The sequence below is a fragment of the Suricata suricatta genome, chromosome 7, assembly GCF_006229205.1.
Source record: "Suricata suricatta isolate VVHF042 chromosome 7, meerkat_22Aug2017_6uvM2_HiC, whole genome shotgun sequence".
Taxonomy (NCBI): domain Eukaryota; kingdom Metazoa; phylum Chordata; class Mammalia; order Carnivora; family Herpestidae; genus Suricata; species Suricata suricatta.
The window spans coordinates 77165015-77190090 of NC_043706.1; the positions used below are offsets into that span (position 1 = coordinate 77165015).

Here is a 25076-nt window from a genome sequence, read left to right on the forward strand (position 1 = left end):
TTTTATTCTCCACACATCTTTGCCAACATTTGGGAGTGGATAGTGGCTACAAGGGGGCATGAGTAATACTTCTAGGGTACTGATAATGATCTGCTTTTTTTTTAAATTTTTCCTTTTAATGTTTTATTTAGTACCGAGACAGAAACAGAGCATGAGCGGGGGAGGGGCAGAGAGAGAGGAAGACACAGAATCTGAAACAGGCTCCAGGCTCTGAACTGTCAGCACAGAGCCTGATGCGGGGCTCGAACCCACGAACCATGAGATTATGACCTGAGCTGAAGTTGGCGGCTTAACTGACTGAGCCACCCAGGTGCCCCGATAATGAACTGTTTCTTGATCTGATTGGTAGTTGGATGGATGTGTGTAGGTGGTCAAAAATCATAGGACTGTATGTATACTTATGATTTGTGGGTTTTTTTTTCTATATTTATGTGATACTTCAATAAAAGCTTACTTCCTTTTCATCAAAATAAAAAATGTCCTGACTCTCCTAGGCCCATTACATTTCAATTTAATTTTTATGGTAAGCTTGTTAAGTTTGACTGGAATTGCATTGAATTGGGGAGAGAATTGCCAACTTTGATATTGAATTTCCCTAAATATGATTGAGTTATGTTTTATCATTTATTTAGATCTGAAGCAAATTGTTTTTGTAAATGAGGTTTTACTGGAACACAGACCTATTTGTTCACATGTTGTCTTTGGTTGCTTTTGAGCTTCCGTGGCAGGGGCAGGTGGTTGTGACAGACTAGATGGCCTGCAAGCACAAAATATGTACTTTCTGGCTTTGTAAGAAGAAAAGGTTTCCATACCCCTGATTTAGGCCTTGCTTGCTTGCTTGCTTTCCCTCTCTCTCTCTCTCTCTTTTTGAGAATTTCTTTCTTTCTTTGTTTTTTTTCAGAGAGAGAGAAAGAGAGAGATTGAGAGAGAGAGAGAAAGAGAGAATGAGAATCTTAAGCAGGCTCCACACCCAGCTGTGAGATCATGACCTGAGCTGAAATCAAGAATTGGAAGTTGGGGCGCCTGCGTGGCTCAGTCGGTTAAGCATCCGGCTTCGGCTCAGGTCATGATCTTTCAGTTCATGGTTTCGAGCCCCATGTTGGGCTCTGTGCTGACAGCTAGCTCAGAGCCTGGAGCCTGTCTTCGAATTCTGTGTCTCCCTCTCTGTCTGTGTGTCCTCTGCTCATGCTGTCTCTCTTTCTCAAAAATAAAACATAATAATAATAAAAAAAAAGAGTTGGTGGCTTCACTGACTGAGCCATGCAGGTGTCCCTAGTTTAGATCTTTTATTATTTTTTCCATAGAAGTCTTATACATCTTATATTAATTTCTGTGTACCTTATGGTTTTGTTGTTATAAATATCTTTTTATCAGTTATGTTTTAAAACTCTTGGGGGGCACCTGGTGGCTCAGATTCTCTCTCTGCCCCTCTTATGCTCTCTCTCCCTCTTTCTCAAAATAAATTAGTAAACTTAAAAAACCCCTTAACACTGTTTTGCTGGCATACAGGAAAGCTGTTTTTGTGTGTTTATCTTACATTCAGCAACTTTAAAAAACTCTTTTTAATTCTAGTGATTTGTAGATTTTGTACATAGGTGGCCATAGTGTGAATAATGTTAACTTTGCTTCTTTCCAATTCTGCCTCAATTCATGTTTTACTCTTTCAAGTAGAAGCAAGCCTGACTTTAAATTTTTTTTTTAATGTTTTATTTATTTTTGATACAGAGAGAGACAGAGCATGAGAGGGGGAGGGGCAGAGAGAGAAGGAGACACAGAACCGAAAGCAGGCGCCAGGCTCTGAGCTAGCTGTCAGCACAGAGCCTGACGCGGGGCTCGAACCCACGAACGTGAGATCTGACCTGAGCCGAAGCCAGATGCTCAACCGACTGAGCCACCCAGGCGCCCCAAGCTTGACTTTAAAGGAGATACTTCTGTGGTGTCATCATCATGTATGATGTCTTTAGTACGAGAGTTTTGTTTTTTGTAGTAGAAATATATCCTTTATTAGTTTTAAAAAAGGTCCCTTATATTTTCATAAACTCTCAAGTTTGCTAAGAGTTAGTTTTGAATATATTATATGCTTGTCCTGAGCAGATGTTAAGATGATTGTATTTTGTCTCTAATATGATGAAATATACAAATTATTTTTTACTAAGAGTATTTGTGAGAATAATTTTGGCTTTATAGTAAAATTCGAAAGTACAGAGGTGCCTGGCTGGCTCAGGTAGAGCGTGTGACTCCTCATCTCAGGGTCGTGAATTCAAGCCCCTATTAGGTGTAGAGCTTACTTTAAAAATTCAGAAGTACAGGGGCACCTGGGTGGCTCAGTTGGTTAAGTGGCCGACTTTGGCTCAGGTAATGATCTCACAGTTTGTAGGTTCGAGCCCTGCATCAGGCTCTGTGCTGACAGCAAGGAGCCTGGAGTCTGCTTCAGATTCTGTGTCTCCCTCTCTCTCTAACTGTCCCCCACTCATGCTCTGTGTGTCTCTCTCTCAAAAATAAATACACGTTAAAACAATAAAAAAAACCCTAGAAGTACAGAGAAATCCTGTTATCATGCTAAATCTCTCTCCCCCAGTTTTCTCTGTTGTTCAAGTCTTATTACATTATATTAATATGGTACATTTTGTATAATGAACCAATACTACTTTATTTTTTAAAGTTTTTTTTTATAAGATTTTATTTTATTTGAGAGAGAGAGAGAAAGGTTCATGTGGGGAAGAGGGGGAGAGGGAGAGGAAGATAATCCAAATCAGGCTTCATGCTGAGTGCAGAGCCTGGCGCGGGGCTCAATTCCATGACCTTAGGGTCATAACCTGAGCCAAAATCAAGAGTTAGGGCACTTAACCGACTGAGCCACCCGGGTGCTCCATCTTTTTTGAATTCATTTTTTACTTTTTAAAGTAATACCTGCCAGTAGTAAAAACTAAAACTGTAAAATGATATGCAATGAAAACTTTAACCCATTAGATTTCTGTTTAACCAAATCATTATTACCATTCTGTAAAAATCCCATTGACTGATTTTCTATCCTCCGTATGACAGTTTATATTTGTTTTTAAATTATCTTATTTTATTTTTTATGTTTTCATTAAATTTTTTTTAATGTTTGTTTATTTTTGAAAGAGAGAGAGACACAGACTCTGAAGCAGGCTCCAGGCTTGAAGCTATCAGCATAGAGCCCGACAGGGGGGCTCAAACCCACAAGCCATGAGATCATGACCTGACCTGAAGTTGGTCGCTTAAGCAACTGAGCCACTCAGGTGCCTCTCCCCTTCCCCCCCCCTTTTTTTTTTTAACATTTATTTATTTTTGAGAGAGAGAGGGCAGGAACACGCATGCATGTGAGCAGAGAAGAGGCAGAGAGAGGGAGGCAGAGGATCTGAAGAGGGCTTCTCACTGTGAGCGCAGAGTCCCGTACAGGGCTCAGATTCATAAACCTGTGAAATCATGGCCTGAGCTGAAATCAAGAGTTGGCTGCTTAACCAACTGACCTACCCAGGTACCCCCATATGACGGTTTACAGCTGGTAATAGGTTACTGTTAGAAAACCTGTGAGTTTCTGCTCCATTGGGAGTTTTGCTTTACCAAGAGTTCTGTTATTTGCCAAATGTGATTATGCCATTTGTAATTATTGTACAGGTTATATTATAGCAATTAATCAAATCAGCTAATTGGAAAAAGTGTTGGAACGGGGAATGTGAGTAATGAATAAAAAGATATATACTTTAGGGGCACCTGGGTGGCTCATTTGGTTAAGTGTCTGACTTTTGGTTTCTGCTGAGATCATGATCTCACAGTTTGTGGGCTCTGTGCCAACAGTGTGGAATCTGCTTGGGCTTTTCTCTCTCCCTCCCTCTCTGCCCCTGCTCCATTCTCACAAGAACACTATTTCTCTCTCTCTAAAGATAAAATAAATAAACATTAAAAAAAGATATATACTTTAGTTTTATTTAAAGGTAATAACATAAATTGTATCTCTTGTGATAGAGCCATAACCTTTTCTTTGAGAATGAGTCCAGTCATTAGAGTTCTGACTTCTTTCTTCTTTCTTTTTTTTTTTTTCTTCCTTAAGTAAGCTCTACACCCAGCATGGGGTTTGAACTCACCACCTCGAGATCAAGAGTCAAATGCTTTACCCGCTGAGCCAGGTGGCTCCTGACTTCTTTCTTGCTCAAACCACACCAATAAGACATTGCTTATGATTTCTCTCTCTCTTTCTTCCTTTCTCTTTCTCCCTTCCATCCTTCCTTCCTTTCTTAAAATGGAGTAAGAATTTAGATACTTGTTTTTTCTTTAAAAAATTTTTTTTAAATGTTTTTATTTATTTTTGAGAGAGAAAGAGAGAAAGCGCGCGAGAGAGCAGAGCTGGGGAGGGACAGAGAGAGAGGGAGACAGAATCTGAAGCAGGCTCCAGGTCCTGAGCTGTCAGCACAGAGCCTGATGAAGGGTTCAAACTCATGAATTGTGAGATCATGACCTGAGCTGAAGTCTGACACTCAACCAGCTCAGCCACACAGGCGCCCTAGATACTTGTTAGTCAAAGTGGGGACAGACTAGATTTTTGTCTTCCATTCTTTTGGATTATTTCACCTTCATTTGATTTGACAAGCAGCTGTGTGTGTATATCTTTCTACTCACCTATGAGTCTTTTCAAAGCATTCAGCTTAGTTTTTACTGGAAAAGAACTTCCTTTCTTTCTTTCATAATACTATTACTTAGAAAAATAAGGAAACCTGCATAATTGGATTTAGTAGTAAATGTGACCTGGCTGTTGATAAGAGTATATCTCAATTGGTGAGAGCAGAAATAAATATACAGGTGCAGGAATCCATAATGACTGTCCATATCCACAGTGGCCTTAGTTCATCGACCGCAGTCACCATTCATCAGATTTTACTGGCAGAATGGAAAATGTTAGATAAATCAGGTGTATGTGTGTTTTTTTAAACTGTTTTAGAGTCTTCTGTTGCTTTTTTCTTGCCATTACAAACAGCACTGCATTGAATATTTCTGCATATATATTTTGTAACCATGTGCTTGTATATCTCTAGAATGTGTTACTAGATATGATTTGGGTCAGAGATTATGTGCATTTAAAAACTTGATAGCTGTTGTCAAATTGACTCTGTAGAGCTTGTACTAGTATATACTTGGGTGATGTATGGGAGTATTTTTTTGTCACATCTTTACCAACCCTAGTATAGTATCAAATTCTTTCCTGTTTACCTGTCTTACTCTCTTATTGGTGCAAACATGTATGTCTGGAGTCCCCCAAACCACTTCCAGGATTGATGGTTTGCTAAGAGGACTCAGAACTTATCGTATAGTTGTATTTATTAGTATGGTATTGGCTTATTTTTGTATAAAAATTAATTTGTATTTTGGTCTATTTTGTAAAATTAATATCATTTACTTCATGACATGGTTTAGCCATAATAAGCAGCTTAAGCTTTTGGAAGATGTTAGGCGCTTTTTTTGAAGTGATGTTAGAGAGTGAACTTACTGTGCCAAATTTAAAAGTTGCTTTTCAACTGAAAGCTAGGTTGATTCTCTGAATTGTGAGGTTGATTTTAACAGTGGAAAATCTTTATATTTAACACTTTAGATGGCGACTGTCAGAAGGAAATAGGAACATGGCAGCAGATGATGACAATGGTGATGGAACAAGTTTATTTGATGTCTTTTCTGGTAAGAGCTCATTTTAACTGTCTAAATTTATTTAATTACGAAATCATTTGTTCTCATTGAAAACACTGTCATTAACTTTTTCTTCCCACACATAAATGAATTAATGTAATAAAGTGGCTGGCAAATAGGAAATGTTTAGTAAATGTGAGCTTTTTTATTATTATATGCTTTCAGGGCTCTTAAATGTAATGAAATTAACAAGTTTACCAATACAAGTGATAATGATATTTATTTACCTATCCAAAGAAATACGAAACAGATATTTGTTACTCCTGAGTAAGTTGAATATATTATGGTCCTTAACCCCCAAATACTTCAATGTGTATTTCATAAGAAAAAGTTGGGTTTTTTGTTTGAGAGATGTAGGTGGGAAGTACAGAACTTCCTATTTCTCTGCCATCTTGCCTCCTCCACTTACATTTTAATCTAAAAGTTGGGTTTTTTAAATATAACAACAGCACAATTATCAATTTCAGTAAATTTAACATTGATATACTTTTTAAAAAAACTTTTTAGTGTTTTTTATTTATTTTTGAGAGACAGAGAGAGACAGCGTGAGCAGGGGAGGGTCAGAGAGAGCGGGAGACACAGAATCTGAAGCAGGCTCCAGGCTCTGAGCTAGCTGTCAGCACAGAGCCTGACGTGGGGCTTGAACCCACAAACCATGGGATCATGACCTGAGCAAAAGCTGGATGCTTAACCGACTGAGCCGCCCAGGCGCCCCTAACATTGATATACTTTTATTTAATCTGCTCTTTTTGTTCCTGTTTTACCTGGTAACCCCCAATTTTTTTTATACTTATGATTGGATTTTAATCTGTCATTTTAATACTTTATTTTAGTTTTTCTCATCAATTTTTTTCTTCTGATATACTTGCCTTCTTTCAAATGTTGAATTTACTTTATTTTATTAAAAAAAATTTTTTTTTAATGTTTGTTTATTTTTGAGAGAAAAAAGAGTACGAGAAGGGAAGGGGCATAGAGAGAGAGAGAGGGAGACACAGAATCCAGAGCAGGCTCCAGGCTCTGAGTTGTCAGCACAGAACTTGAACTCAAGAGCTGTGAGTTCATGACCTGAGCTTAAGTCAGAGCTTAACCAACTGAGCCATCTAGGCGCCTCGTATATATTTTAGAATTCCATTTTAATTTATACGTTAGTTTTTTGGGCTATGACATCTCTTTGCAGTGTTTTTTTAGTGGCTGCTTAAGGGATTGCAGTATACCTCTTTAAAATTTTGTAGTCCACTTTCTAGTGTTGTACCTTTTTTACCTAAGATGTGGAATCTTGTGTGTATAGTTGTATTTAACCTTCATCCATCCTTTTATGTTAAAGATGTCATAAACCTCATGATACACAGCTTCAGTTTTTACTTTGAATCGTTCTATGTATTTTTAAAAACTTAAGAGGAATTAAAAGAAATTAAGAAAAATTCATGTTTTGTATTTACTCAATTATTTATCATTTCTAATCCTAGTACCTTCTAGTATCTTTTTAGTATTATTTTCCTCCCCATTCTCTTTTCTTCTTGGACTACAGATATATAGTATGTGAGAACTTTTGAAATTACTAAGGTTACTAAGACTTTTGTTGTTTGTTTGTTTTAAATCCTTTTCTCTCTATTCTTCAGATTGGTAATTTTTATTGGTATATCTTTAAGTTCACTGGCTCTCCCGTTAAGCACATTGAGTGAATTTTTTTTTTTTTACTTTAGATATTGTAGTTTTCAGTGTTAGGATTTTCATTCTTTGCTTGTTTGTTTTAGTTTATTATTATTTATTAAAACATTTTTAAGGTTTTTTTAAACTTTTTTTTATTTTTGAGAGACAGAGAGAGACAGTGTGAGCAGGGGAGGATCAGAGAGGGAGGGAGACATAAAATGTGAAGACAGGCTCCAGGCTCTGAGCTAGCTGTCAGCACAGAGCCTGATGCGGGGCTCGAACCCATGAACCACGGGATCATGACCTGAGCTGAAATTGGATGCTTAACCGACTGAGCCACCCAGGCGCCCTGTTTCATTTTATTATTACTTTTTTAGTAATCTTTACATCCATTGTGTGGTTCAAACTCACGACCCCAATATCAAGAGCTGTAAACTCCTCCAACTGAGCCTGCCAGGCACCCTTCATTCTTTGATTTAATGGTTTCTCTTTCTCTGCCAAGATTTCCTATGAGTAATTTTGGAATGCATTCTGGATGCTGAATTCTGTTACATTCTAGAGACACTGGATTATACTATATTGCTCTGAAGAGTGTTGTTTTTACTTTTAGGAAGTATTTAACTTGGCTGAACTTAAACTTCTATCTTACCTTTAGTGGATAGCAACTGAAAACTGTTAAGATATTTTATCTTTAAATGGACATTTTGGAGTTCCTTTTTTTAAAAATTTTTTAATGTTTTATTTAGTTTTGAGAGAGAGAGAGTGAGTGAGTGTGTGTGTGAGCAGGGGAGGGTCGGAGAGAGAGGGAGACACAGAATGGAAGACAGGCTCCAGGCTCTGAGCTAGCTGTGAGCACAGAGCCCGACACAGGCCTTGAACCCATGAGATTATGAACCTCGCGAGATTATGACCCGAGTCGAAGTCAGATACTTAACCGATTGAACCACCCAGGTGCCCCTGGACACTTTGGAGTTCTAACCTTTACTTATGTAGTTTGGGGGTCACTTGGAGATTTGGGCACAAATTGGGGAATACTCTTTCTGGATTTTCTTTCGTAGTTTCTAGTTGCTGTCATCATTCCCCAATTTTTTTCTCTCATTCTTCAAGCTATTAGGACCAGAGGTTTCCATCTGATTTTCACTGCCCATTGTGGCTCCACCTAGGGCTTATTCTACAAAAATTGTATACAGGAGAATAGGTGATGCATACAAGACTGTTTTCTACTTTCAGGTGTTGTCTCACCTTGAGTTTTTGCCTGCTTTGGTTTGTTTTTTAGATTTTCAGATTGCCTGGACACTTTTTTCATATTTAATTGAGGTATAATTATACTTATAATCTATTAGTTTCAGGCATACGACATAATGATTCAATATTTGAATATAATGTGAAATGATCACCACAATGATAGTCTAATGGTAGAGCATTTGAGTACAGATAGCTTTTAATAATTTGTTGAGAGTTTATAGTTGTTATAAGCAGGAGGATTGGTCTGATACCACCACTCTGCTATTATTGTAATTGGAACCTTCTTACAAGAGTGTTTTTGAAAGTGAGTTTTTAAGTCTAAATCTTCTGTAGTAGAGTCATAAATCTGTGTATTGCGATCTTTTTATTCATAAGGATGTTTAAAAATTATAAACAGTTTTTTTTTTGGAGACTAATAAAGTCTCCATCTTTTCCTGGATTAGAGAAACTTCACTAACTGTGTAAAGTGAGTTTTAACTAGTCTTTGATTTTTCTTGCAGCTTCTCCTCTTAAAAATAATGATGAAGGTTCTTTGGACATATATGCTGGGTTGGACAGTGCTGCTTCTGGTACGTAAATCCTAAAATAAAAGTTTCATTCTCTTTGGTCAGTCTATTGGAAGTATTTATTTTGTTTTTGCCAATTCTTGGAGTAATGCATAGTTCCTGGACAATTTGCCCATTCTTTGAAATGATTATACTTAGGTAATTATTTTCTCAACCAACGTTTGATCAGTCAAACAAATTGGCACTCAGTTTTGCTATTCATCTAGGTTTCAGATTTCACTGGACCTAGAGCAAATATATTTTGTACATTGCAATGCAGCTGGTGGTGGTGTCTGTACATATATTACTCCTCATAGTGTCATGGCTTACATATTAGAACGTTTGAAAAGGGTAGTTACTATAAATGTGTTCAGATTTATTAGTTAGGGGCACCTGGATGGCTCATTTGATTGGGTATCCAATTGTGGCTCAGGTCATGATCTCGAGGTTCGTATGTTCAAGCCCCGCATTGGCCCTGTACTGACTGCTCAGAGCCTGGAGCCTGCTTCCGATTCTGTGTCTCCCTCTCTATCTGCCTTTCCCCCATTTGTGCTTTGTCTCTCTCTCTGTCTCTCTTTCTCTCTCTCAAAAATAAACATTAAAAAAACACAAAAAATCCCCAAAACCAAATGTATCAATAAGAGTGTGATATGCAGAGAGTCTAATGACCTATCCTAAGTAGACACCTTTCCATAATCAAATCTCTCAAAGCTTTGAACAAATATGATCCTCACATCTGATTTGTAGCCATAAATACTTCAGGTAAATTGGCTTTCCGACCACTCAGTATAGATTTGGATGAAATGCAGGAGATGGAGAAATATATAGTTCTTTGATTTGAAGTAGACATAACATCAAAAAGCTTGACACCCATATTTTCTATTTTCCCCACTTTTATTGAGATATAGTTAACATGTAACATCATGTTAAGTTTAAGATGTACATGTATTGATTTGATACACATATATTGCAAAATGATTCCCACTTTAGCCTTAGCTAACACCTGCATCAATTATGTGACATAATTATCATCTCTTTTTTGTAGTGAGAACATTTAAGATCTATTCTTTTAGCAACTTTTAAGTATGTAATTCAGTATGGTTAACTATAATCACTATGCCATATTTGAGATCCCTAGACCTTATTCATCTTATAGCTAGAAGTTTGTACTCTATTTTTCAATTTTTAAAGTTTATTTATTTTGAGAGATAAACTAAGAGAGGAGAGAGAGTGAGAAAGAGAAAGAATGAGCAGGGCAAGGGCAGAGAGAGAAGGAGAGAAAGATCCCAAGTAGATTCTTCATAGTAAATGCTGAGCCTGATGCGGGGCTAATCTCACAAACCATGAGATCATGACCTGAGCTGAAATCAAGAGTCCAACGCTCCACTGACGGAGCTACCCAGGGGCCTAGAAGTTTATATTCTTTGATCAACATCTCTCTTCTGTCACCCCCAGCCCCAGATAACTACCGTTCTAGTCTGTGTCTGTGTATTTGGCATTTTTAGATTTCACATACAAGTTGTACCATACACTATTTGTCTTTCTCTTTCTGACTTATTTCATTTAGCCTAATGCCTGAAAGATCTGTCCATGTTAGTGCAAATGGCAGGAGGTCCTTCTTTCTGATGGCTGAATAATATCATCCCATTGTATACATATGCCACATCTCTTTTAACCATCTGTTATGAACACTTAGGTTGTTTCCGTATCTTGGCTATTGTGAATAATGCTGCAGTGAACATGGGTGTGCAGATATCTCTTTGAGATTGTTTTTTTCCCCCAAGTTTTTATTTATTTATTTTGAGAGAGAGAGAGAGAGAATGAGCAGGGGAGGATTGGAGAGAGAGGGGGACAGAGGATCTGAGGTGGGCTGTGTGCTGACAGCAGAGAGTCCTATCTTGGGCTCAAACCCACAAACTGAAATTGTACTTATAACTCTTACATATTTTCAGGCATACAACATAATGATTCAATATTTGTATGTGATGTGAAATGATCACCACAGTAATAGTCTAGTGGTAGAGGATTTGTCTACAGACAGCTTTCTATACAATACAGAGAACCTGATGGGTGGCTCCAACCAACACACCACCTTGATCTGAGCCGAGTTGGACGCTTAACCAACTGAGCCACGCAGGTGTCTCGAGATCCTTTTTCTATGTCCTTTGGATAAGTACCCAAAGGTGGGACTACTGAATCATATTTCTGTTTTTAAGTTTTTGAGGAACCTCCATGGTATTTTCCATAGTACCTGCGCCAGTTAACATTTCCACCAATCTTGCACAAGTGTTTCATTTTCTCCACATCCTCACCAACACTTGTTATCTCATGGTTGTTTTTTTTGTTTGTTTGTTTTTTGTTTTTTTTTAATCAGGGGAGGTCTCTGATAATAGCAGTCTTACTGAACATTTACTTTCTGAGTTTGGCTAGTGTTTGGTGCTTTTTATTTTTTACTTATTCATTCATTTTATTGAAGTATATTGACATACAGTGTTATATTAGTTTCAAGTGTACAACATAGTGATTTGACAATTCTGTACCTAATGCAATGCTCATTATGGTAAGTGTAGTTATATGTCACTTTACAAAGTTATTACAATATTATTGATTATATTACCTATTCTATACCTTTTTATCTCATCTCTTTGCTGATAGCCATTCTAGCAGGTGTAAGGCGTTATTGTGATTTTGATTTGCATTTCCCTAATAATTAGTCAGGTTTAATACTTTTTCATGTTCCTGTTGGCCCATTTGTATGTCTTTGGGAAAATGTCCATTCAGTTTCTCTGCCCATTTTTCTGTCAGATTTTTAATTTTTTATTTGTTTTGCTATTGAGTGGTATGAGTTCTTTATATATTTTGGATATTAACCCTATGTCAGATATATAATTTGCAAATATTTTGTCCCATTCTGCAGGTTGCCTTTTCATTTTGTTGATAGTTTTCTTTGCTGTGTTGAAGCTTTGTAATTTGATGAAGTTCTACTTGTTAATTTTGCTTTTTTTCCCCTTGTTTTAGTGTCAGATCCAGAAAGTCTTTGCCAAGACTGATGTTTAGGAGCTTACCCCTATGCTTTTTTTTTTTTCCCTAAGAGTTTTGGGTCTCACATTTGAATCCATTTGGAGTTGATTTTTGTGCAGGGAGTAAGATAGGGGTCTACTTTTCTCAATACCATTTATTGAAAGAGCTTATCTATTCCCCATTGTATATTCTTGGCTTGTCTGTCATAAATTAATGTACTATATATATTTCTGGGTTCTGTATTCTGTCCCATTGATCTGTGTATCTGTTTTATGCCAGTAGCATACAGTTTTGATTACTATAGCTTTGTATTGTAATTTGAGATCAAGAAATTTGATGTCTACAGCTTTGGTCTTCTTTTTCAAGATAGCTTTGTTTATTTGCAGTTTTTTGTCTTTTCATACGAATTTTAGGATTGTTGTTTCTATTTCTGTGAAAAATGACATTGGAATTTTGATAGGGATTGCATTGAATCTGAAAGCACATGTTTTAATTCAAGGGCTTTTTGTTTGTTTCAGACAGTGCTTCCAAGTCGTGTGCACCATCCAGAAATTGTTTGGATTTATATGAAGAAATCCTGACTGAAGAAGGAACTGCAAAGGAGGCAACATATAATGATGTATGGGTTGTCAGAATTAAGGACATAGTTATTTTACCCTTTTGTAGCTTCTGAAGTGCAGACATCCGCTTACTGTTAATCATTCTGTATTGAAGAAATAGCTCTTAGTCTAAAAGAATATTTAATTCAGTTTCTGTCTTCAGATCTTTTTAAAATCTTTTCTGAATGGTTGTCTAAATTTAGTTATAATTTTGCTTGATTAAATTTAAGTGTCTGAATATATAAAACCTCAACAGGCAATCAGTATGATAAAACATTTTATCTTTTCATGATTTGTACTAAGTTATAAAATGTCACAAGACTTAATTCAGACAAATTTCTTTCTACCTTATTTGAATTTTAAGGTCTGGAGATTGAATATGAAACTAAACAAAATATGTTTTTGGTTGATACTAATTTAAAAACTAGTAATTTTACTAAATATCTGTTAATAGAAATAGACCTTGTCTACCTTTCATAGTGGGTTGATATTCTAAATGTTAAAATATTTTGAAATGTCATTTAAACTAAGAAAATAATTTAGAACAATGCTTTATCTTTTTATATCTTACAGTTACAAGTAGAATATGGTAAATGTCAGCTGCAAATGAAAGAGCTGATGAAAAAGTTTAAGGAAATACAGACACAGGTAGGATTATAATGAATATTTTTGCCTCATTTTTTCCTAGTCATTAAAGAGAAGTTTTATTGAGGCACTAGGGCTTTTTGCATTATTTTAAAATCAAAATGTAACCATTTTTTGTTAGAAATTAAAATGCTTACATATTGGCGGTTTATAAGGAAATTCTTTACTGTTAAATGAAATGGCAAATATGACAAAACATGCATTATTTTCTGTGTCAGTGAAAATGACATAGGAAAACTGATTTCTTAAATGGCATTGGCATAAAGATCTGTTACACTAACTAGTTAACAGTTAAATAATAGAACATTAGTGGAGATGAAACCAGGTGTTTTATTTATTTATTTATTTATTTATTTATTTTGAGAGAGAGAGAGAGAGAGAGAGAACCAGGTGGGAGGGGCGGAGAGAAAAGGAGAGAGGGAAAATTCCAAGCAGGTCCTGCACTATCAATGTGGAGCCCAATGTGGGTTTAAACCCATGAACTATGAGATCATAGCCTGAGCCCAAATCAAGAGTTGGACACTGACTGACTGAGCAACCCAGGAGCCTCCATACCAGGTGTTTTAAAAGAGAATGGTTTGAGGAGTGAAGATTTAAAATGGCTGTTGGGGGAAGATGGTGATGCTGTCACAATTTTTGCAAGAGTGACTTTTTGTGAGCATGCTGGAGAATACAGGAATGTCATGTCTTGGTCTGATTTTTATTTTATTTTATTTATTTATTTTATTTTGGTAAAGCTGTTTCTCTTCATTTCCTTTTCCTCCAAGGAAGTAGCCAATCCTAAATTTGTTCTTTGTTCATCTGAGAAGTAGTACATTGTTGCAAGTTAAACCTATGTTGTTGAATATAATAAAGCTTTATCATTTTTATTTTCAATTTTCAAGGTAATGACCCAGGCAGAACTTTTTTCTTGTTATTATCTTTTCATTTTGATCCTTTTTTTAATGTTTATTTTGAGAGACAGAGAGAGAGCATATGCATGCATTGTGTGTATGGGAGGGGCAGAGAGAGAGAGAGTGAGAGAGAGAGAATCCCAAGCAGGTTACATGCTCAGTGCGGTGCCTTATCTCATGACTGTGAGATCAGAACCTGAGCCGATATCAAGAGTTGGGTGCTTTTTTTTTTTAAATTTTTATTTATTTATTTTTTATAAATCAATTTTTAAAATTTATTTTTGAGAGACACAGAGATAGTGCAAGCAGGGGAGGGTCAGAGAGAGAGGGAGACACAGAATCCGAAGCAGGCTCCAGGCTCTGAGCTGTCAGCACAGAGCCTGACACAGGGCTCGAACCCACGAACTGTGAGATCATGACCCGAGCCGAAGCCCGACGCTCAACCAACTAAGCCACCCAGGCGCCCCAATTTTTATTTATTCTTGAGAGACAGAGAGAGAGAGAGAGAGCGCGCGCAAGCGAGCGAGCATGAATGGGGGAGGAGCAGAGAGAAAGGGAGACACAGAATCTGAAGCAGTCTCCAGGCTCTGAGCTGGCAGCACAAGAGCCTGACATGGAGCTCGAACCCACAGACTGTGAGATCATGACCTGAGCCGAAGTCAGACGCTTAGCCAACTGAGCCACCCAGGTGCCCCAAGAATTGGGTTCTTAACTGACTGAGCCACCCAGGTGCCCCTTGATCCATGTTTTAAGTAGTTTAACTTGAAATGGCCTTTCTTTGGTATTTATTGTCTTTGAATCTCAGCTATATAATGATCATAATAGTACTTGTTTCTCATAGGACCTTTTTGGGAATTACACAAGATAAAAAATGTGATGCCTGGTGTACAGTTAGAGCATTCAGCAATCATTAGCTATATTATATAAGTAAAAGTTTAATAATCCTGTAGGCTTATACTTTATTTATATATATATTTTAAATGTATTTTATGATGTTTAGAATTGCAGCTTAAAAAATGAAAACCAGTCTCTTAAGAAGAATATTTCAGCACTTATCAAAACTGCTAGAGTGGAAATAAATCGCAAGGACGAAGAAATAAATAATCTTCACCAAAGGTATAATTGAAGGGTGTGGATCTGTTTATGAATTACATGGCTGTTGATACATAGAATATTTTAAACTTTTGAGTGGAAAGATATGAAAAGCACACATTTTATTAAGTCTTTAAGGTTTTACTATGACTAATATTCTCTCTTTTAAAAAATTTTGGTTAGAGGCAGTATTTTCTTGAGAATTTCATGTCTTTCCTTCTCTTGCATTGTCAGATCTCTAAAGCAGTTATCTAAATCATTGTCTTCATTTTCTGTTTCTGCTCACTCTTGACCCCCTTTCACTCTGACTTCTGCCTCCATCGGGTCACCAAAATAGCTGTCATTTTGGTCAGTGGTGACTGCCACTAAGTCTATCAAATAGTTTTGATTTCTCATTTTAACCACCCTCGCACATTATTTGATATAATTGACCTTTCCTGAAATAGTCTTTTGATTTGGCTTTCATGATTCTTAATTTTCTTCCTAACTTGAGGTTTATTCTTCTGTACTTGACTGGGTTGGAATTCTTCAGAGCTCAGACCTATGTTTTTTCCTTTTTCTATAGTATATTCATTTGAGGTAATCCCACTCCTCCTAGGTGAGTTCCATTTATATAGAGATAACTACTTCACATCTATACAGAATTTTCAAAATTGTCTCATCCAAAATGGAAGTTATGATCAAACTCCTTCAATTGTTTCCTAGCTCAGTGGGTTCTCCTTCATTTATTCAGCTGGTGTAAGCCAGAGACTTAGGGGTAGACTGGCCATTTAACTTATTGCCCACACCAGAACCCTTTTGAGAGTAGAAGGGAGTGCTATTAATAATTGCACTGAGATTAACTTACCAGTCTGAGACACATAGTCACCATTTCTAGAAGTCATCATTGACACTTACCTAGAATCATCCCTCAGACCTAATTCATAACCATGGCCTGCTGATTTTTATGTCTTTATAATCTCTCAGATTACTCATTTCTCTCTGCTTTTACCATTGTTGTTACCTATCAACTCTCATCTGGCAGTAGTCTTTGTGCTGGTGTTTCTGCATCCATTCTTGCTCTTTTCCACCTCTGGTTTATCTCTTTCAGTATTAAAGCCCCAGACAGGACACTTTTTAAAGCACAAGTCTGGACATCTCATTATCTTAAAATTACTCCATTCTATCCTCTCTCTTAATTAAAATATATCAATTGGTTCTCATTGTTCTGAGGATAAAAGATCATAAATCTGAATGTGGCCCACAAGACTTCAAAATATGGCCCTAAACTATTTTTCAGTCCTTGCCTTTTGCCTTAGGCATCATAGCTCTGGAATTTCTGCATTCTTTTGGTTCCTTGGGCCCTCACTTTGCACGAACTGTTGCTACTTGTTTCCTGTTCTCCACCTGCTAAAAAACCAATTTATCCTTAGGTCTCAGCATCCTTTTCACAGGGGTATTAGTCTGTTATTCCTCTTACACTTGGAATTTTTAAAATCATTAATGGGATTACTTGTTTAGTATCTTTCTCTTTCTTATGTCCCTGTTATCTCTGTTAAGAGCTCTGTGGGGCTAGAATTATCCTTTAGTATCTATCTTTTCACTAAACTATAAGCTTCTTGGGAGCAGGGACCATGTCTGTGTATCTTTACCATTTTATCAAGCACTTAGCTCAGAGCTTGGCCCAAGGCAGATAGTCAATAAATGATTGACAGGTGAATGAAGATAATTTTATATGTGGACTTTGCCATAAAGTACTTTAGGCCTTTTGAAAATGAAGATGGCCGTGTGTTTACTAAACTAGATCGCACCAGTGCAGCTAGTATGATTGCTTCCTGAAATACTGTGGAAATTTTATACATACTTAAATCTTTTAGGGGATGGGTATGATATTTCAACTGGGTGAATAAATGATGAGAGTTATGTCATTAGATTGGTTCACTTGGTTATACCTTATCTAATAACCATTCTGCCAATTATTTTCACTCTTTAATTGTGACCTGTATCTGATATTCTGCTGCTGTTTATCATTTGGTTGAAACCTCATGTTTAATAGGAAAAATATAAATACTAATGTAAGGTGAAAATTTAAAAGTATAAATTCTGGAAAGTGTAATGTAAAGGTTTGTTTTAAATAAAACTTTTTTAAAAAAGTCTATTTATTTAAGTAATCTGTACACCCAATGTGGGGCTCAGACTTATGACCCCAAAATCAAGAGTATCATGTTTTTCCAACTGAGCCAGCCAGAATCCCCTTAAAATAAAACATTTGATAGTATTTTATCTATCTAGTGTGCATGTGCTGGGGAGGGGCAGAAAGAGAGGGAGAGAGAGAATCCTAAGCAGGTTCTGTGCTGTCAGTGCAGAGCCTGATGTGGGGCTCGATCCCACGAACCGTGAGATCATGACCTGAGCTGATAATAGTTAGATGTTTAACCGACTAAGCCACCAAGGCACCACCAAATTCCCCTTTTTTATAGGGATACTAGTGATAGTGGATTAGGGCTCACCCTAGTGACCTCTCTTTAACTTGATTGCCTCTGTAAAGACCTTTTCAAAGTCACATCGTAAGATACTGGGGGTTAGGACTTCAACCTATGAATTTTGGGGAGAATACAACCCATTTTAAGATCCATATAAGATCTATATATTGTTTTAGATTGTGTATCACCCACATCCTCCTTTGTTTCATAAAAATTTTCCCTTATTCCTGAGTCTTTTAAGTTTTGATTTTTCTCTGTATGTTTAGTACTAATTAGGATTAGATTGATGGATATTTAGAGAAATTATGAAAGTTCAGGAAGATGGACTTAAAAGTAATACAAAGAACTAAAATGAGCTATTTGCATTTTATTGTTAGGAAAACTGCCAGTTTTCTGAAACACTAATATAAAACTTTAAGACTTAGGCATAAACATATGCCATTTCCCCTAAGGAAGAATCACAACTCTGTATTTCTCTTTATCTTTGCATAGTATGTGTCACTTTAAGATGGCTGTTGATGCTTTGGTTTACTGCGGGATTGTATGTGAAACAGAAAACCAGGGTAGAGAGCTACATAGAACTCTATTATTGTGCTGTCTGGCAATGTTTTACTTTTCCTTGTTTCAGTTGCACTAGAGTGAGTGAGGGCAAGAAAATAAATCACTTGTTTTGTGGTGAGGGAAATCTGGAAGACCTTGGAAAGTGCCGAGATAGAACAGAGAGGTCCTCTAGACTTTGTTTGAACAAAGCATATGAAAGAGAGTTCCTTGTTTTGAAAACAGGCCCATTTAGTTGGAAGCTGGTAAGCAGCACTCACATCTTTATATGAAGTACAACAGTTTTGCCAGTGTGGAGACCTTTGAATTTTAAAGTGTTTTGCATGTGATTAAAATCTGGGTCATTAAAAACACAATTAATTTTGGTTTTTGTTGTTAATTTGTATCTCTCAACAGATTATCTGAGTTCTCACATTTTCGAAATAATCACAAAACTCTAAGGACACCAGATATAGTTAAAACAAAAGATCTTAAATCCAGATCTCCCCATTTGGATGATTGTGCAAAGACTGATCTCAGAGTGAAAAGTGATATTTCTAAAGATGTACATCATAGCACTTCACTGCCAAATTCCGAAAAGGAAGGAAAATCACACTGTGAAAAAAAGAGCACTTTGTATTTGTCTCCATTTACTGAAAAACACTGCAACAATGGCATTTGGTCACGTTCCCATTATCAGGTTGGTGAGAGTATCTCAAATGAGGATAATAGAAGAGGGAGAAAAGATATTAGACATAGCCAGTATAGCAGAGGAACTGATAGAATACGGAAAGACTTAAATACTAGCTGTGGTGATGGTGAATCAAGGAACACAGAGGCTAGTCAAAGGCTACAAGGACGTCCTGAGAAGTATGGTAAAGGAGAACCAAAGGCTGAAAGTAAAAATTCAAAGTTTAAAAGTAACACAGATTTGGATTATAAAAATGAACGCATTAATTCTTGGGAAAAAGAGACCTTTCGAGAAAGGTCATATACTCGAGTAGAATCTCAAAGTGACAAAAAACTAGAAAGACAGAACGAAAGATCACAAAATATAAATAGAAAAGAACTTAAGTCACAAGATAAAGAAGAAAGAAAAGATCAGAAACCTAAATCCATAGTAAAAGACCAGGATCATTGGAGAAGATCTGAACGACCATTACTTCCTCATTCCAAGAATGAAATAAAATCTCATAATTCAAGTAAATACCATCTAGAAGAGAGAAGAGGAAGGGAAGATTGTAAAAGAGATAGGGGTGTAAGTAATCATAGTTTTCAAGAAGGAAGATGTCCATCCTTTTCTTCATCCAGCAGAACTCATAAACACATCGACTCCAAGGAAGTTGATGCTGTGCACCAGTGGGAAAATACATCTTTAAGAGCAGAACGGCATAGAACTGAAGATAAGAGGAAAAGAGAACGAGAAAGCAAAGAAGAAAATCGGCATATAGGAAATGAAAAAAGAACACCTACAGAACATTTGCAGAAGACTAGCAACGAAACTAAGAAAACCACTACTAATTTGAAGAGACAGAATGAGCCCAAAAGTGATAAAGGTGAAGTCTCTCACAATGAGGTTTCTGAAGGAGCAGATAATAAGGAGCCTGCAATTAAAGCTGACAGTAGTCCAAATGACACAAAAAACAAAGACTTAAAGTTGAGTTTTATGGAAAAATTGAACTTAACTCTTTCTCCTGCTAAAAAGCAACCTGTTTCTCAGAATAAACACCCGAAAATAACCAGTATCCCCAAATCCAGTGGCATATGTGATTTGGAGTGCTTGGTGCAGGCGACAACAGTGACATATGTTTCCTCTGTCAGTGAACATACCGCAGAGGAAAGCAAATCAAAGTTATTGGAGCCAAAGGATGCTCTTGCAGTTGCATCTGAACCCAGGACCAGTGATCCAGAAAGGAAAATGGAAAGAGAGAGTAGTTTGTTGGTTAAATCGGTTGAGAATACTATGGGCTATGATGTGCCCATTTGTGGTGCAGAGGCTTCCTTCTCAGCACCTGTGGAAATGGAACAAACAGAATCCTCGTTTCCATCATCAACAGAAATGGAACAAACCATTAATGGTGCCAGGGAAGCAGTTCCTGTGGTAATGGACATGTTACAAACAAATGTTTCTCAAAACTTTGGTTTGGAATTGGATACTAAAAGAAATGATGATTTAAATTCTGGTAGTGTTTCTGAAGGTATGGAGATGAAGGAGCCTTTTGCAACAAAAATAGCTGAATCCAGAGATAGCATTTTGCAGCCCGCAGTTGAAGAAACTGAAATTTTTCCAATAGTCATTTCAGAAGACGGTAACCCCAAATTTGAGCCTTCTCTTGTAGATAAACCACTGGATGAAAGTAAGTCTTGTCCTTTGGAGCCTGGCTCACCTAAAGAGACACAAGAATCTTCACTTCAGCAGTCTGAGGTAGTGGACAACAGAATGGAAATCAGTGAAACAAACTCAGTATATAATGATGATGAGAATTCAGTTTTGAGCATTGACCTCAATCATCTGAGGCCTATTCCAGAAGCCATCAGTCCTCTGAATAGTCCAGTGAGACCCGTAGCAAAAGTTCTTAGATTGGAAAGCCCATCTCAAGTTTCATTATGTAATAACAGTCATAAAGGTAATAATTTATATTATGTTCTATAACTTTTTGTGAGAATATAAAATTTATAAGCAAGAAGAATTAGTGCTTTTTCCATAACATAATTAACATATTGTTCAGACTCCTGTTAATTAGAGAGCTACATTGAGCCCTTAAATTTAGATAGTTATTTTTTACAAACAAGGGAATGGAAAGACAGGTTGTTGCAAATACTCTTTGCTTGCTTTCAGATATATTTTTTATTCAAAAGCCATCATCAAATGGTATAGAGTAGGTGATGCTGCTAACATGAAGTAAAGATACCTGACCAGTTGGTTGATGGTTATCCAAATGACCAAACTATATCATTACTGCGTACCAACTGAGGCCAGGAAAAACATAGGATGTGATTAAGTATTAAACATTAACATTCTACTAAAAAAAAAAAACTTATTAAAATAATGACTAATGTCCTATGACATGATTAAATATTAGGCATTACCATTCTACTAAGAAAAAGCTATTAAAATAATGAATTGCCTCAGTACTTAAGTTTTTGCTATATTTAGTATGAAAATGTCAAATGACTAAAACTCAGTTGTCATATGACTATAATATATTTTTTTCTTCCACAGATATATTTCCACCAAATTCAGCTCAGTCTCCCTCCAAGAGCAAGTCTGATCTCAATAAGGAAAATCAAAAGCCAGTTTGCAAATCTGACAAATTTACAGATGCAGACTACCATAAGAATTCATCATTAGATGAATTGGAAGAAGGAGAAATTATAAGTGACAGTGAAAAATCTAAACCACAAGAAAGTTTTGAAAAAAGTGCCAAACCTAGAACTTCTACTGAAGTCCAGAATGCAAAAAGCAGCCCAGGAAGTAGGAAAAGTACTGTGTACTTGGGTAAAGATAGTAGGAAAACATCTATAAAAATTCATCAGACCAAAAGCAGATGGAATAATAGACAAAGTGAATCTAACAGATCTTCAAAAACAGAGAGGAAAGATAAAACCATGAGTACCTCTAGCCTGGAAAAAATTGTTCCAATTATTGCTGTACCCTCTTCTGTACGAGAGATTATGCACATGTTACGAATGATAAGAAAACATGTAAGGAAAAATTATATGAAATTCAAGGTAAAATTTTCATTAATGCAATTTCATAGAATTATTGAGTCAGCAATTTTGAATTTTACATCACTAATTAGACACCTTGATTTGTCCAAGATTTCAAAGTCAGTGACTACTTTACAGAATAATCTCTGTGATGTTATAGAATCCAAACTTAAGCAAGTTAAAAAGAATGGCATTGTAGACCGTTTGTTTGAACAGCAGCTACCAGATATGAAAAAAAAATTGTGGAAGTTTGTAGATGAACAGCTGGATTATTTGTTTGCAAAGCTTAAGAAAATCTTAGGAAAGTTTTGTGATTCCATAAACTTTGGCAGTGACAGTGATGAAGGAAAACGTGAAAAGATAAATAAGGAGAAAGCACAATATTCAATTTGTCAGAAGGGGAATATGGACAACTTCAGCAAAGAAACGCTGAAAGAGAAATCCCCCAAATCGGTAGATTCTGTTAATTATAAGTCTTCACTTGGATGTAAAAAACCTGAAGAAAAACCTCAAGATAATATCAGTATTAACACAGTAAAGCGAGACATTAAAAAAGGTATTAACAGTTGCTTTGATAACATTAAGAACTCCCAGTCTGAAGAACACTCCTTGGAACCAAACTGTCCCCGCACCCCAAAGCCAGGAAAGATGGAAGGCAGCACCATAGAGGATGCACAAACATCCCAGCATGTAGCTCTGAAGCCAGAACGCAGTTTCGAGATTCTTACTGAACAGCAAGCATCTAGCCTTACTTTTAATTTAGTGAGTGATGCACAGATGGGTGAAATATTTAAAAGTTTGTTACAGGGTTCTGATCTTTTGGATAACAGTGTTAATTGTAATGAAAAAAGTGAATGGGAGTTAAAGACTCCAGAAAAACAGCTGCTGGAGAGTCTTAAGTGCGAATCTATACCAACTTGTACAACTGATGAGCTAGTTTCAGAGGTGGTTTCTCCATGTCCTAAAATGATTAGTGATGATAATTGGTCATTATTATCATCTGAGAAGGGTCCGTCTTTGTCTTCAGGACTTTCTTTGCCAGTTCATCCTGATGTGTTGGATGAAAGCTGTATGTTTGAAGTATCCACTAATACAGCTTTGAGTAAAGATCATGGATGTAGTTCAGAAAAGAGCAAGCCCTGCATTTCCTCCATACTTCTTGAAGATCTCGCAGTCTCTTTAACAGTACCATCACCTCTGAAATCAGATGGTCATCTCAGTTTCTTAAAGCCTGAAGTTTTGTCTAGTTCAACTCCTGAAGAAGTTATTAGTGCCCATTTTAGTGAGGATGCCTTACTTGAGGAAGAGGATGCATCTGAACAAGATATTCATTTAGCTCTGGAGTCTGATAATTCAAGCAGTAAATCAAGTTGTTCATCATGGACGAGTCGGTCTGTTACACCAGGCTTTCAGTACCACCCCAACCTACCCATGCATGCTGTCATAATGGAAAAGTCCAATGATCATTTCATTGTGAAAATACGGCGTGCTGCACCGTCTACCTCCCCTAGTCTTAAACAGAATATGATAGCTGATGAGTCATTGGCATCCTTGCCCAGAGTGGAAAAAGAAGCCGATAAAGCAGCCGCGAACGAACGTGTTGCGTGTCAGAGTGGAGTTTTTAAATCTGTGGAGGAATTAAATTCCAACAATAATGTTGATAGCAGTAAATCAGCTCGTGAAGAACAGGACTGTATGATACAGACACAGGTTCCTGATATATACGAATTTCTTAAAGATGCTTCAGGTAAAGTGAGTCATAGTAATGAAATGGCTGATGAGTGTTTCAAGTTGCATCAAGTATGGGAACCAAAAGAACCTGAAAGCATTGAAGAATTGCCTCCAATGGAAGAAATTTCACATTCTGTTGAGGATCATCTTCCAAACACATATATAGACCTCACAAAAGATCCAGTCACTGAGACCAAAAACTTGGGGGAATTCATAGAAGTAACAGTTTTAAATATTGATCAGTTGGGATGCTCTGAAGGCAATTTGGATCAGAATGCTCAAATACTAGATAATATGCAGCCTGATACTGTAGATGCTTTTATTGATTTGACACAAGAGGTTTCAAGTGAGAGTAAAAATGAGAGTAACCGTCCTGCTTTAGGTGTTGAACACTTGGAGTGTCAGGTGATCTGTGTAGATGAAGATAACTCTAAGGAAGAAAAGATGCAAGTGGCAAACGGACCTTTCGAATGCATTGTTGAGGAAGCCTGTATCGATGTGACCTCAGAACCTTCCAGTTTATGTGAAGTAAAAAAGGATGATTTAAAATCAGAGCCAGCATCAAATTCTGATAGTTCAGTGTTGCCTGGGACTTTGGATAATGCTCCTAAAAAGAGAAAAAACCTTTCTGATCTAAATCATTCTCCTAAGAAACAGAGAAAGGAAACAGACTTAAACAGTAGGGAAAAGACCAAGAAAATTACCCAGGATTCTGGTGAGAATGGTGAAGCTCACCGAAAGAAAGCCAGTAAGAAAAAGGCCGCTGCAGTGACTAAAGATCCCTCCTCATTGAAGTCAAGCCCAGGGATTGAGGATCTGTCAGTAGCAACTGCCAGTTCTCCTACAAGCCTTTCTGCAAAGAATGTTATTAAAAAGAAGGGAGAAATTATAGTTTTATGGACAAGGTAAGAATCTTGAGACTTTTAAGTCACCAGGAAATTTTGGGAGTCAATGCATCTGTTCTGTCATGTCATCATAGTTTTAGGCAAGTGATGACTGACTTCAAAAGTGGCCAAAATCGGTAGAGGCTGCATTCTAGGGTGCAGTCCAGCTGGAATATAGAACAGACTAGAGCAGGGACTCTTACCCAGGTATGTGCATTAGCACCATGGACATAACTTTTCACTGTTTGTTTTTTTAATTATTTTTTAACTTTTTCAATTAAAAATTCTTTCATTTGTAAGGAACTGGTATAACCACATTTTAGAAAGGAAGAATGATGATGGTGACACGGGCAAAAAGTGC

At 36.8% G+C, this 25076-nt stretch overlaps 1 protein-coding gene across 4 annotated transcripts in view; it reads left to right on the forward strand.

Annotated features, from left to right (window-relative positions):
- The window catches only part of CASP8AP2 (caspase 8 associated protein 2), a 38968-nt gene that overhangs the window by 8260 nt on the left and 5632 nt on the right, over positions 1-25076 (forward strand). For all 4 annotated transcript variants that reach the window (XM_029944227.1, XM_029944228.1, XM_029944230.1 and 1 more), the window contains exons 2-8: positions 5609-5691; positions 9096-9164; positions 12680-12780; positions 13334-13408; positions 15299-15414; positions 18807-21016; positions 21613-24736. In XM_029944227.1, coding sequence (XP_029800087.1) covers positions 5637-5691; positions 9096-9164; positions 12680-12780; positions 13334-13408; positions 15299-15414; positions 18807-21016; positions 21613-24736 — 5750 coding nt within the window. In that variant the 5' untranslated portion in view covers positions 5609-5636. The remainder of the gene's footprint in view (positions 1-5608; positions 5692-9095; positions 9165-12679; positions 12781-13333; positions 13409-15298; positions 15415-18806; positions 21017-21612; positions 24737-25076) is intronic.